This window comes from Aethina tumida, chromosome 3 (assembly GCF_024364675.1).
Source record: "Aethina tumida isolate Nest 87 chromosome 3, icAetTumi1.1, whole genome shotgun sequence".
Classification (NCBI taxonomy): domain Eukaryota; kingdom Metazoa; phylum Arthropoda; class Insecta; order Coleoptera; family Nitidulidae; genus Aethina; species Aethina tumida.
The window spans coordinates 2,750,580-2,763,228 of NC_065437.1; the positions used below are offsets into that span (position 1 = coordinate 2,750,580).

At 27.4% G+C, this 12,649-nt stretch overlaps 2 protein-coding genes across 2 annotated transcripts; one reads left to right on the forward strand and one right to left on the reverse strand.

The window, feature by feature from the left end:
* Nucleotides 1-1,560: 1,560 nt before the first annotated feature.
* On the reverse strand, nt 1,561-10,371 carry LOC109601098 (branched-chain-amino-acid aminotransferase, cytosolic). Its single transcript, XM_049965031.1, has 7 exons — nt 10,100-10,371; nt 8,450-8,590; nt 6,033-6,242; nt 5,718-5,948; nt 2,500-2,803; nt 2,291-2,445; nt 1,561-2,100 (listed from the first exon to the last, which is right to left on the reverse strand). Exons 1-7 carry the CDS (start codon nt 10,121-10,123, stop codon nt 1,912-1,914), a joined length of 1,254 nt encoding a protein of 417 aa, XP_049820988.1. The 5' UTR covers nt 10,124-10,371; the 3' UTR covers nt 1,561-1,911.
* Nucleotides 10,372-11,730: 1,359 nt separating this feature from the next.
* LOC109601106 (succinate dehydrogenase assembly factor 2-B, mitochondrial) lies at nt 11,731-12,582 on the forward strand. The gene is made up of 4 exons (XM_020017327.2): nt 11,731-11,882; nt 11,949-12,100; nt 12,151-12,264; nt 12,315-12,582. Exons 1-4 carry the CDS (start codon nt 11,847-11,849, stop codon nt 12,478-12,480), a joined length of 468 nt encoding a protein of 155 aa, XP_019872886.2. The 5' UTR covers nt 11,731-11,846; the 3' UTR covers nt 12,481-12,582.
* The last annotated feature ends 67 nt before the right edge of the window (nt 12,583-12,649 follow it).

Genomic DNA, 12,649 nt, shown 5'->3' on the forward strand with positions numbered 1-12,649 from the left:
TAATGCAATGCTCCAAACCAATTAGTTTAACAGCTACTTGTGTTTTCGTCACCAACATGGAGATTTGTGTTATGGTAAAGTAATTTAGAATCACTGGAAGATGTTTTTATAATTTGTTGTAGGTTTTTCAAACGGCCTTCTCGTTTCTGTTGTCTTTAAAAGTTTCGAAGGAAAAACAGTACTACTCTGCATTTTCTCACCTGATGTTAGCTGTTTTTGTTGCAAAAATATTGTGGTATTGATATTCGAGTTTTGTTTATCAAATTTTAAAGAAATCGATGTGCTGAAGGTTAAATAAATAATCAAATAGGTAATGTAATTAACTAAAGCAATTATATTCCATTTATGTTATGAGAGGGAAACTAGCCATTGAATAAAATGATTTATTTACAACTATAACAACAAAATAATTATTTTAATAGATATGAATATTTGAATAAGAGGAAAAATTGAAGATACTGAAGATATATAAATATTAAATAAACCAATTGTGTAATATACCGATTGGAAAGCCTTCGATCCTACTGAATTTTGAGGGAGACATCCTGAATGACAGAGACAGTAAAAGTAAAGCAAATTTGCAGACTTTTACTGTCTCTGTCATTCAGGATGTCTCTCTCAAAATTCAGTCGGATCAAACGGTTTTCGATTGGTATGTTATTTAAAACTATAACAACAAAATAATTATTAAAAACACTGATTCATAAAATTTGTTTTTTACAAAATTGAAATTGTAGAATAATTAAGATATTTTGTATTAATGATGTTGTTTTGTTATTATTAACTATGTACTTAAATTTGCTTGAATAATTCAGCTACAGATAAAAAATAAACATGTTATTTTCGTTTCATGGTTCACTTTATTTATTGTTAAGACATCTATTAAAAACAAAAATTGGAATGTAAACTTTTCAGTAAATATTTTGATGATTAAAACATTGTTTCTGATCAAATTACTCGAGTAAAAATAAGAACTGGTGTTTGTTTATAATAAAATATTTAAAACAATGATATTTTGTAATAAATAGAAATTTATTTACATTTAATGGATAAAATAGTTTATATGTTGTAGTATATCTGTATGAATATGCATTTATTTTCAGATAAAAAGTAGTATTATCTGTTTTTATCGTTTTTTAATTATCATTAACACAATATTAAATTAACTATAAATAGTATGTAATATTCATTTACATTTTTTGATTACTATTATCATCATTATATCACAATTTCTCATATAACCATTAAAATGAGAATATTAAGTGATATTTTGAAACAATTTTGGAATAAAATGAGGTGATAAAAATGTTTATTTTCGAAAAATATGTAATAACTTAGGTTTAATGATGCTTTTTTATTATTATCAGCTGTATTATTAATATAAGTTAATACTTGAATGGTTCTGCATTTATTTTCAGTTAATAAAAGGGATTATTTAAATTATTTGTTGTTAAATCAATGATAAATTGTTGCTAGGCAGATTCTTCCATTATAATTGAATTAATTTATAAATAAAAAAATATTAAGTGATATTTTTAACAATAACAGAAACAATAGATGTATGTAATTTATTAAAAGTTTTATTTGGCTGTAAAAATATTACAACTGTCCATGTAATTATACGAATTCAACAATAAATATTTTTAGTACATCATACATTGTATTATTCTAAAAATGAATGCATCATTTCCGAACCATTTTAGACATCTTAAACACTTATATAATATAAAAAATAAATAAATAAACAAACTATAAATGAATAATTTACACTACTATTTACACATTCTAAAAAACATCTAATGTAAGAATGAATTAAATGATGGAATGGTGTTAGGAACAATAGTACATGATCTATTTCTAAAATTGGTAACACAGTCTCCTTGTAATTGGTGGATTAATCAATTTTTTTCGTTATTCTATCACTGGAGCCCAAGGGTGTTCTATCTCGCCATACTGTATGGCGTACAACGTGTCCTTAAACCTTTTGAATACTGGATTTGTTTGATACATGGTCGGTACTTCATACACTTCCCCGAGGAACTCCAACGAATCAACCGGACTGACCACGCAGGCAGTACCTGAGCCGAACATCTCCAATAACTGCAAAAAAGTGGAAATAATTGGAACAGTGTCGAAACGCCACCAATAAACATGTTTTCGTATTTCTTTGACGTTCCGGCGATAAATGTGTGTATAAAACAATTGTTTATTAAATTGCAGAACAAGTCTAAGGTCACTGTGTGTGACTGTGACGAAATAGTGTAACAATAAATATGCGTCAATGACTCACTCTTTCTGATTTTATAAGTTTGATGACGTCCTTCATGGTAACGACCCGTTCTTCAACCCTGAATTCTTTCCATTCACGTGCCAACGACAGGATGGACTGTCTGATGACTCCGGGCAAAATTAACCCGTTGAGTGGCGGCGTGGCTAATACTTTGTCTAAAAAACAATTAAGTTAAGCAACGTGTACGAATAACTTAGGTGAAGACAAACCTCCATTGTCGTCGATGTAAAACACGAATATGTTCATGGTTCCCACCTCGGTGATCTGATTTTCTGGACCGTACAGCCACAGTACCTGCTGCCTGCCCCGGCGCAACGCCTGGTTTTGCACCCGGATCGTGGGGCCGTAGTTCGAGCCCATCTTTTTGTCGCCGCAGCCGCCCGGCCACGCTCTGGTGTACGAGGGATCGGCGAAGAGGGAGACCGATTCGCTTTTGCCGGCGAAATAGTTGCCTACTGGGCATAAGATGGTGAACAGAAGAGCTGATTCCGATTGCTGAACCCCTAGAGTACCCTGAAAATTAAAAAATACATGTTGAATGTTGGTTTAGTTGCTTAAAAAAAGAGGACTATAGATTATTAGGTTAGGTTGAGTTAAGTTAGGTTATGTTAGGTTAGATTAGATTAAATTAGGTTAGGTTAAGTTAAGTTATGTTTGGTTAGGTTGGGCTAGGTTAGGTATAATTAGGGTGTTGTTTTATCTTATGAAATTCATTAAAGATAATTGAAAAATTAAATTGAAATGATTTAAATTTTATAAATTTTGATATGCACTTCTTGACTGACATATCAAAAATATTAAATTGAAAAAATAATTTTAATTCTTTTTTTTAATTTAATTTGTTATTTTTATTATTATTTTTTAATTAATTTTATAAACCTTATAAATTTAAATTAATTTGATTGGACTAAAATATTTTATAAATATTTATTTACTATTTTTTACTTTTATTTATTATTTTACTATTTTCAAATTTAACTTTCACTTTTTATATTTCATTAAAATTCTAAATAAAAAAATTATAAATTTTATGATTTTTTTACTTATAATTGGTTATAAGCTAAATTTTTGACATTCTATAAATTTAAACTTTAAAAATATTATTAAATGTTTATTTTTAATTTTTTTAATTTTATTTATTTATTTTTTAAATTAATTGGTTATTCCTGGTTTAATAATGAGAATTTTAATTGGTATAAACAATAATATTCAAAAATTTTTTGAGAAATCTGAATTGGTCAGATTATTCTTAATTTTAAAATGTCAATTTTAATTCTTGAGAAGTCTAAATTGGACTGAAAAATTTAATAAATTTTCAAGCAACCTTTCTAAACAAATTTTTACTGTTACAAAAAAGTTTAAAATTACTAAAAAGCTTTTAAAGCAATTTACACATTTTAATTTAACTTTATCTTTTAATTTTTCATTAAAATTTTAAATAAAACTGTAAATTTATATATTTAAATTAATAATTCTATTTTATTTTTATATTTAATTGATTATTCTTAACTTATTAAGCTGAATTTTGAAATTTTATAAATTTAAACTAACAACTTTAATGTTTTTCTATATTTAAATGTTTATATTTAATTTTTAAATTTAAAATGACAATTTTATTTAATTATTTTTTATATTATTGGTTATTCTTAATTTAAAATGTGAATTTTAATTGGTAAATCAATAATTCTCAATAAATTTTTTGAGAAATCTAAAGTGGACTGAAAAATTTTATAAATTTTTAGGCAACACATTTTAATCTTTTAATTTTTTATTAAAATTTTAAATAAAAATGTAAATTTTATAAATATAAATTAATAATTTTATATTTAATTGTTTATTTTTAATTTATTAAGCCCAATTTCTGAAATTTTATAAATTTAAATTAATAATTTTAATATCTTTTTAATTCAAATGAGTATTTTTAAATTTAAAATAGTAATTAATTATTTTTTAAATTAATTTAATTTAAAAATGTGAATTTTAATTAATTAACATTAATACTCAACAATTTTTTGAGAAATCTAAATTAGACTGAAATATTTTATAAATTTTTGAGGTAACCTTTCTAAACAAATTTTTGCTGTTACAACAAAAATTTAAAATTATTAAAAGCATCTAACACATTTTAATTTAAATTTTTCTATTAATTTTTCATTAAAATTTTGTATAAAAGTGTAAATTTTATAAATTTAAATTAATAATTATATTTTTTTATATTTAATTGTTTATACTTAACTTATTAAGCCCAATTTATGAAATTATTATAAACTAAACTAACAACTTTAATGTTTTTTTTAATTTAAATGTTTATTTTTAGTTTTAAATTTGTTGTTGTTGTTTAGTATTTGTTTAATGTAAAATTAATATTTTTATATATTTATTGTTTTAATTTTCTGCTCTTCTAAGTATACTTAACCTCTAAGGGTACTTAACTGTATTAAATTTTTAGGTTATTTAAAATATGTTAAGTAACACATTTTCATACTATAGTAATAAAAAAAGTTGATTCAGAATTTTATCAGAAATGTGATAACCAGTATTTTATGAATTCGCGTGTCAACAATTAATTTATTTAAATGTATTTATACTAATAATAAAATTTAAAATATTACAGGTCAAAGAGATATCAAAATTTAGTCTACATATTTATTAATTGGTTATATCTTTATATTTCAAAATTTAAGCAATTTCGACGAATTTGTGTTTAAATTATAATTATAAAACATCTTGCATCATATTGTAATAAACATTATTAATTTACAATTGAAGTATTTTGTAAATTTTATTAAGTATGACTATAGTGATTAGATATTAATTGTTAGAAATAATGAAATTGTGTTAGAAATATTGAAATTATGCAAACATTTAAATGGATTGGATCACTTGTTGTTAGTTATCTTATCTAGTTTAAACTTTTCTTCGTTTTGCAGCACGTGCGTCTCAATCACAAAACTAATATGTACTTTTGATCTGTGTATGTAATATGAATTTTGGAAATTTGACCCCAAAAATATGTTTATTTATTATACTATAAAGTAAAATTGAATGTTAATTAAAATTTTCAAAAATCTATCAATGCCTTTTGATGTTATGGTTATATATGGGGTGGTTAACCTAACTTAACCTAACATAACCTAACTTTGTTCCACTTAACCTACCCTAACTCAATTTAGCTTAACATAACCTTGAAAAAAACGGTATGGCAACATTTATTTCGTTACTATGTAAGAATAACGTAATAATTGACACTATTGGCATGTTGAGTTAATTAGATCATTTATGCCATTTATAAATGGCAAATTCAAACGTATTTTAAAAAGTTCCCGACAAAAACAATAACAGGAAGCAATTGAATTGTTAATTAAAACGTTTTAAAAACGCAACATCATGCACAAGAAACCAGCAATTTTAAAAGAGTACCACTCACATCAATGCCGATTAGTGTGGGTCGAATGTAGAGGCTGCTTCCGGACGCGTGCGGTACCCATTCCTGGTCGACCTGGATCAGCCGGTTCAGGCACTTGATCAGCTCCTGTCCGTCGAAGGTGGGCAGGCCGGAACTCTGCGCCGACTGGTTCATGCGGTTCATGTTCATGTCCGGCCGGAAGATCCGTATTTTCCCGTCGACGCCCCTGTACGCCTTCAGACCTTCGAAGAGCTGCGACCGTTGAATTCGATTTTATTACGATTTAATGCGGATGTGGTGCGATTTGCATACAATGAGTTGGTTAATTGGGCTCACCTCGATTGCGTAGTGAAGCACCTTTGCGGCGGGATGAAGTGAAATGTTCTCGAACGGTATTATGACGGGTTTCTGCCATCCGCCCAGTTGCTTGTGGTAGAACACTTTGAGCATGTGGTCGGTGAAGATATGGCCGAACTTCAGGTCGCTGACTTCCGGCTTGGCTCTAAGTTGGCTTGGGTCAGCCAGCGTCGTCCTCAAATCGGAATGCTGTCAACAGAATGTGAAGAATTAAGACATCTGCAAGATGCTTTTGAATTCATCTAAAAACTTTTTGGTGTGGTACTTATTACACAAAAAAAGAAACAGATCTTTGTTTCCTAATAATTAATGTGATATTCTGTCTCCAATAACTTCTAGGAGTGATGTTCTAGTAATAAAGACTGTATATCCAAAAGTTCTGCTCACAATAGATTCTTTAGATGATTGGGAGGGTACTTTCTGTTCGTTTAGTTAATTACTTTATTAATTTTGTTATTTTTATTGATAGACAAAGCTGTCAGCTTCGTCCTCAAATCCAAATACTGTCAACAGAATGTTAAGATTTAAGAAATCTACAAGATGCTTTTGAATTCATCTAAAAACTTTTTGGTTTGGTACTTACCACACAAAAAAGAAAAAGATCTTTGTTTCCTAATAATTAATGTGATATTCTGTCTCCAATAACTTCTAGGAGTGATGTTCTAGTAATAAAGACTGTATATCCAAAAGTTCTGCTCACAATAGATTCTTTAGATGATTGGGAGGGTACTTTCTGTTCCTTTAGTTAATTACTTTATTAATTTTGTTATTTTTATTGATAGACAAAGCTGTCAGCTTCGTCCTCAAATCCAAATACTGTCAACAGAATGTTAAGATTTAAGAAATCTACAAGATGCTTTTGAATTCATCTAAAAACTTTTTGGTTTGGTACTTACTACACAAAAAAGAAAAAGATCTTTGTTTCCTAATAATTAATGTGATATTCTGTCTCCAATAACTTCTAGGAGTGATGTTCTAGTAATAAAAACTGTATATCCAAAAGTTCTGCTCACAATAAATACTTTAGATGATTGGGAGGGTACTTTCTGTTCCTTTAGCTAATTACTTTATTAATTTTGTTATTTTTATTGATAGACAAAGCTGTCAGCTTCGTCCTCAAATCTAAATACTATCAACAGAAGGTTAAGATTTAAGAAATCTACAAGATGCTTTGGAATTCATCTAAAAACTTTTTGGTTTGAGGTACTTACTACATAAAAAAGAAAAAGATTTTTGTTTCCTAATAATTAATGTCATATTCTGTCTCGAATAACTTCTAGGAGTGATGTTCTAGTAATAAAGACTGTATATCCAAAAGTTCTGCTCACAATAGATTCTTTAGATGATTGGAAGGGTACTTTCTGTTCCTTTAGTTAATTACTTTATTAATTTTGTTATTTTTATTGATAGACAAAGCTGTCAGCTTCGTCCTCAAATCCAAACACTGTCAACAGAATGTTAAGATTTAAGAAATCTACAAGATGCTTTTGAATTCATCTAAAAACTTTTTGGTTTGGTACTTACTACACAAAAAAGAAAAAGATCTTTGTTTCCTAATAATTAATGTGATATTCTGTCTCCAATAACTTCTAGGAGTGATGTTCTAGTAATAAAGACTGTATATCCAAAAGTTCTGCTCACAATAGATTCTTTAGATGATTGGAAGGGTACTTTCTGTTCTTTAGTTAATTACTTTATTAATTTTTTTATTTTAATTGATAGACAAAGCTGTCAGCTTCGTCCTCAAATCCAAATACAGTCAACAGAATGTTAAGATTTAAGAAATCTAAAAGTTTCCTTTGAATTCATCTAAAAACTTTTTGGTTGGAGGTACTTACTACATAAAAAAAGAAAAAGATCTTTGTTTCCTAATAATTAATGTGATATTATGTGTCGTATAACTTCTATGAGTAATATTCTAACAATAAAGACTGTACATCCAAAAGTTTCATTGACAGATGTTCACAATAGATTCTTTATATAATTGTACTCTCTGTTCTTTTAGATAATTATTTAATTAAAAATTTTTAATTTTATCAATGGACAGTGTTTAAAAAGTATATTTATTTATAGAGACTTTATGTAATTTGAAGTTAAAGATTAGTTTTATAAATATAAATATATAATTTAAACAATACTGAATAAATAATAAATATTTATGATTATTAATAACTGTGCTCTTATTTTGTATTTTCTGGCAAATTCTAGAATTCCTCGTAGAAATTCTTGAATCAAGAAAAAGGCAAGATTAAATAAATAAAAAAATTTAGGATATTTTAGAAGTTATCTGAAAAACTCTCATAAGTACTATGTCGTTAATTTATTTGATTTATCTACAGTTGAAGGAGGAGCATCACTGAGCTTTTGAACCGTTGATGTTAACTACAGTTTCTTACCTTGAATGTGTACTCAGATTCGTTATAATGTTCGTAGGTCCTCGTTTCCTCCAACCCCAATTGTTCTTTAACTTTCAGTGAACAGGCTCTTGCGGCCTGCTTCAGCTTGTGCTGGTGCTGAAGTACCCATTTGCAAGCACACTGAAATTAAAATACATATTACAACATTCTACTTAATTACAATTAAATAAATTACTTGTAAGAATGAATAGTAATTCATTGCCTTTTTTTTGATATGAGGTTTCGTTGTTTTGGCTTTTCTTTTGCAACTCAACAGTATCGTGTTGTGGTATTTCGAAATTAACACTCTTAATTGTTACAAAGCAAGATATACATTATATTTTGAAGTCTAATTAATGTATTGTTTATTCTCTTTAATGACGAACATTACAATTATAAAAAATGTGCTTTTAATCACTTGATAACATTCCCACATTCTACACAAAAAGGAATAGAATCATTATTAATATTTACTTGTAAGAATAATGTAAATATTTTTTATAAATAAATTTAATCAAGTGCCAAGTAGTACAAAGTTTTTTGTACATTTATAAAAAAAATTGATAAGAATCTAATTGGACACTACGTTCAAATTAAAAATAAATTAGATAACATATTTGCCTTTTCGTTGTCATAAATTTTGTTTAAATTAGGTGACTGTAAATATGTAATTAAAAATTAACACAGTGACCCCAAATATTTATTTATACATTAAGTGACTCAACAAAACATTTGAAACCTTTGGCACACTGTAGAATATTCTTAACTGTTTGTTGTTGAGGAAATATCTTAAGTTTTAAGAAGTAATTAAATACTTCAAATAGTATTAGGAACTAATTTTATCTTAACCACATTTTATTATCTGATTGATGGATATTTATTGTGTTTATTTTAATATTGAAGTATACTCTATTCATTCAACCCACTTCACAATATTAAATTTAATAGACTCTACTTAGAATGGTTAAAAACTAAAATATTTGTAATCAATATTAATAATTTATTAATTAAAGAAGAATTATGTTGTAAAAAATCAGCTCCAAACATTTATAAATACTTTATAAACCTTCACACATTTATTAATCTTGTGTTGCTAAGGAATATTAAGAATTAATTACATGTTAGGTATTATCAGATTATTGAAATATTATTATGTTTATTTTAATGTTCAAGTTTATTATTTACATGATAAAATGAGCATGTACTCAAATATACAAAAAACCATTAATTTCATTAATTAGATCAAGCAAATTAAGAACTAATTAGCCAAAAAACTCAAGCCAAAGTATTGATTATAATGTAAATTAGAGTTTCATCTAGTAATATCCGATTAATTGTCATGATTAGAGTTGCCTCATTAATATGATGAAAAATGACCTCAAATTTTGCAATATGACAAATTAACATAATTGTTATCAAAGACGATAAAATGATTTTGAAATTGAATTGATTTGTACAACAAATTTATCAATGTTTCCTAATTATCAATAATACCAGTTTAATCCGGGATAAAAATGTTAATCTGGATATGACTGAAAGTTCCAGAAATCCAATTTTTAAATTTATAATTTATGTGGTAATGAGGCCATGTGAAATATTTTTAGAAATGTTTTGGTTTGGAACATTTAAGTAAGTAAAAATGGTGTTTACCTGTTTCGTTGTAATTACCGACATTTTTAAATATCACAATTAACACAAAATAAAACAAATCCAACAGCAGAAAAAACCACCACTAGTCGAGTTAATACTGTAAAAATTCTTGACCTTGTCCTTTAAAGTATTTTCTTCTTGGCCACCTCTTGCCAGGAGCAACTGTTGTCAAATAATGAAGATTAACAATTATCACTTGTTTTCAACTGAATTTATAAACTCGCCAGAAATAAAAAATAACGTTATCACGATTAATAATAATAGCCATACGATATATGACGCAACCGGGTAGTCAAGAGCCCGGCTATTGAAACGGGCAGAAAAGTAAAAACAATATCGTCCGACCGAAGTAAAAAGTTATGTCGAAATATGATAATACAGGATCATGACCTTAAGCTAGGTTTGGTGTCTGCTGTTATCACTGGCCATTATCAACGATTCTTTTACGTTAGCGTCTTTCGACATTTCTCTCTCTTTTGGAGCATCCCCTGCGTAAGTTTGATTGGACGACGCAGCAGTGCGTTAATTGCAACGCAATTTTAAATTCGCATGACGACACACAAATAAATAAACACCAAATTAATTATTCTTTTTATTGATAAAACGACGTCATTAGGAATATTTTTGTTTTGCTTCAGTTCATTCATATTTTTCTTCTATAGTTGACACATTTATTAACAATTAAATGTAATAGAAGCATGTTTAAGTAACTTAAGTGACTTATTTATATTTTAAACATATTTTTAATTGATGTGCAATAATTTTTCAGCTGTAACACGTTTTATTTTCTAAATACGTCAGAACATTGAAAATAGAAATATGGTCCAATTAAACATAAATATTATGAATATTACTTAAAATTGATGATGAAATAATAATGAAGATGCTGTAAATAACAATTCAATGTAATAAATTAGTATTTTTATTCAAATTAATTAACATAAACTGGAGTAATCAAGTAATTATGCGATAATCAAAATAGGAAAATATTTATACCTATATAACATGATATAAATATGTAAATATTTTTATCATTAACCATTGTACAAATATTTATTGTACGTGCCTATTAAATATTTTTAAAAAGATTTTAGTTTAATTGTTAAATGTTTCCTGTGATTAATTATTTTTTGATTTATTCTGTACTAAATTATAAGGAATTAAAATTTAAGTTAAGATCATTATTCTTTAGTAAATTTGCTGAATAAATTTTAATATAATTTAAAGTCACTAACTTACTTGGTTATACAATTCTAGAATAACATGAACATGTTTGTTTAACACAAGAATGTTTTGTGTCAGATAATTAATTATTAAATAAAATAAATTAAGCCAAAGCCGGTCCTGTTCCTTTTTAGTCAAACTGCTGTAAACAAATATTTTATACAACAAACCATTTTTCAAAAGATCATAGTTTAATTGTTAAACAGCCCTAAAGTCTTAAATTAATTATTTTCTAATTTATAATAAAGTAAATTATAAAAAATTTAAAATTAAATTAGGTGATTAAATTCATTAGTAAATTCGACAAATTTTGTTTTTTCTTGTGGGTCCCTAAATGACTTGATTATAAAATTCTAAAATATCATAAACACGTATGTTTAACCCAATTTTATATAATTTAATATATAAAATAAATTAATCCAAAGCCGGCCCTGTTCATTATCTGTCAAACATCAAATTGCTGTAAACAAACATCTTATACAACAAAAATCTTGTGTAATTAATAATTGTAACAAATTACAAAATGAATTCAATCGTTTTAAAGAATTGCACCCTTTTGGTAAGCCTTTAACAACCCATTACATAACAACACAAGCTTTACGTAAATCTAACCTCACTTTTGCAGAGAAATTCTCCAACCCTAATTAGAATTTCGTCGGCGTTAAATCAGAGAGGCTACAACTCGTCCGGCAATGTCGTCGACCCGCCGGACGATTTCATCCCCATCCCCAGGTGCCAGGAGCGCGAGAACGAGCCCCTGACTCAAAAAAAGAATAGGTCCGAGGCCCAACCAAAACTTACTATTTTTTATAGATATGCGTTTGTAGGTTGCAGTATCAGTCACGCAAAAGGGGCATGCTCGAGAACGACCTGCTGTTGAGTACGTTTGCGGCCAAGTATCTCAAAGACTTCACTTCTGAGGAGACCGCCGAATATGACAGGTATTACTTGAAGGGACACTGACATGTTGAAGTTAATGAGAATTTTGTAGGCTTATTAATGGACCTTCAAATGATTGGGATTTGTACTATTGGGCTACAGGAATTAAGCCCATTCCTGAAGAGTTTGACAGCAAGATTATGCAGTTATTGGTCGAACACTGCAAAAACTTGAACAAGGAGTCAAGAATCAGACAACCTGACTTGGTGGCCATGTAAAACTTTTAATTGTGATAATTTATTAATGGAATTGTACCTGTTAAAACAACAACCTAGTATATGATATGTTATATATGATCAATAAATTGAATGATGGTTTAATGTATTTTTATGTGGATTTCCAGATTACCTGAAGGTTAAACTTTTGCAACAATAAGTAAAATTAAAG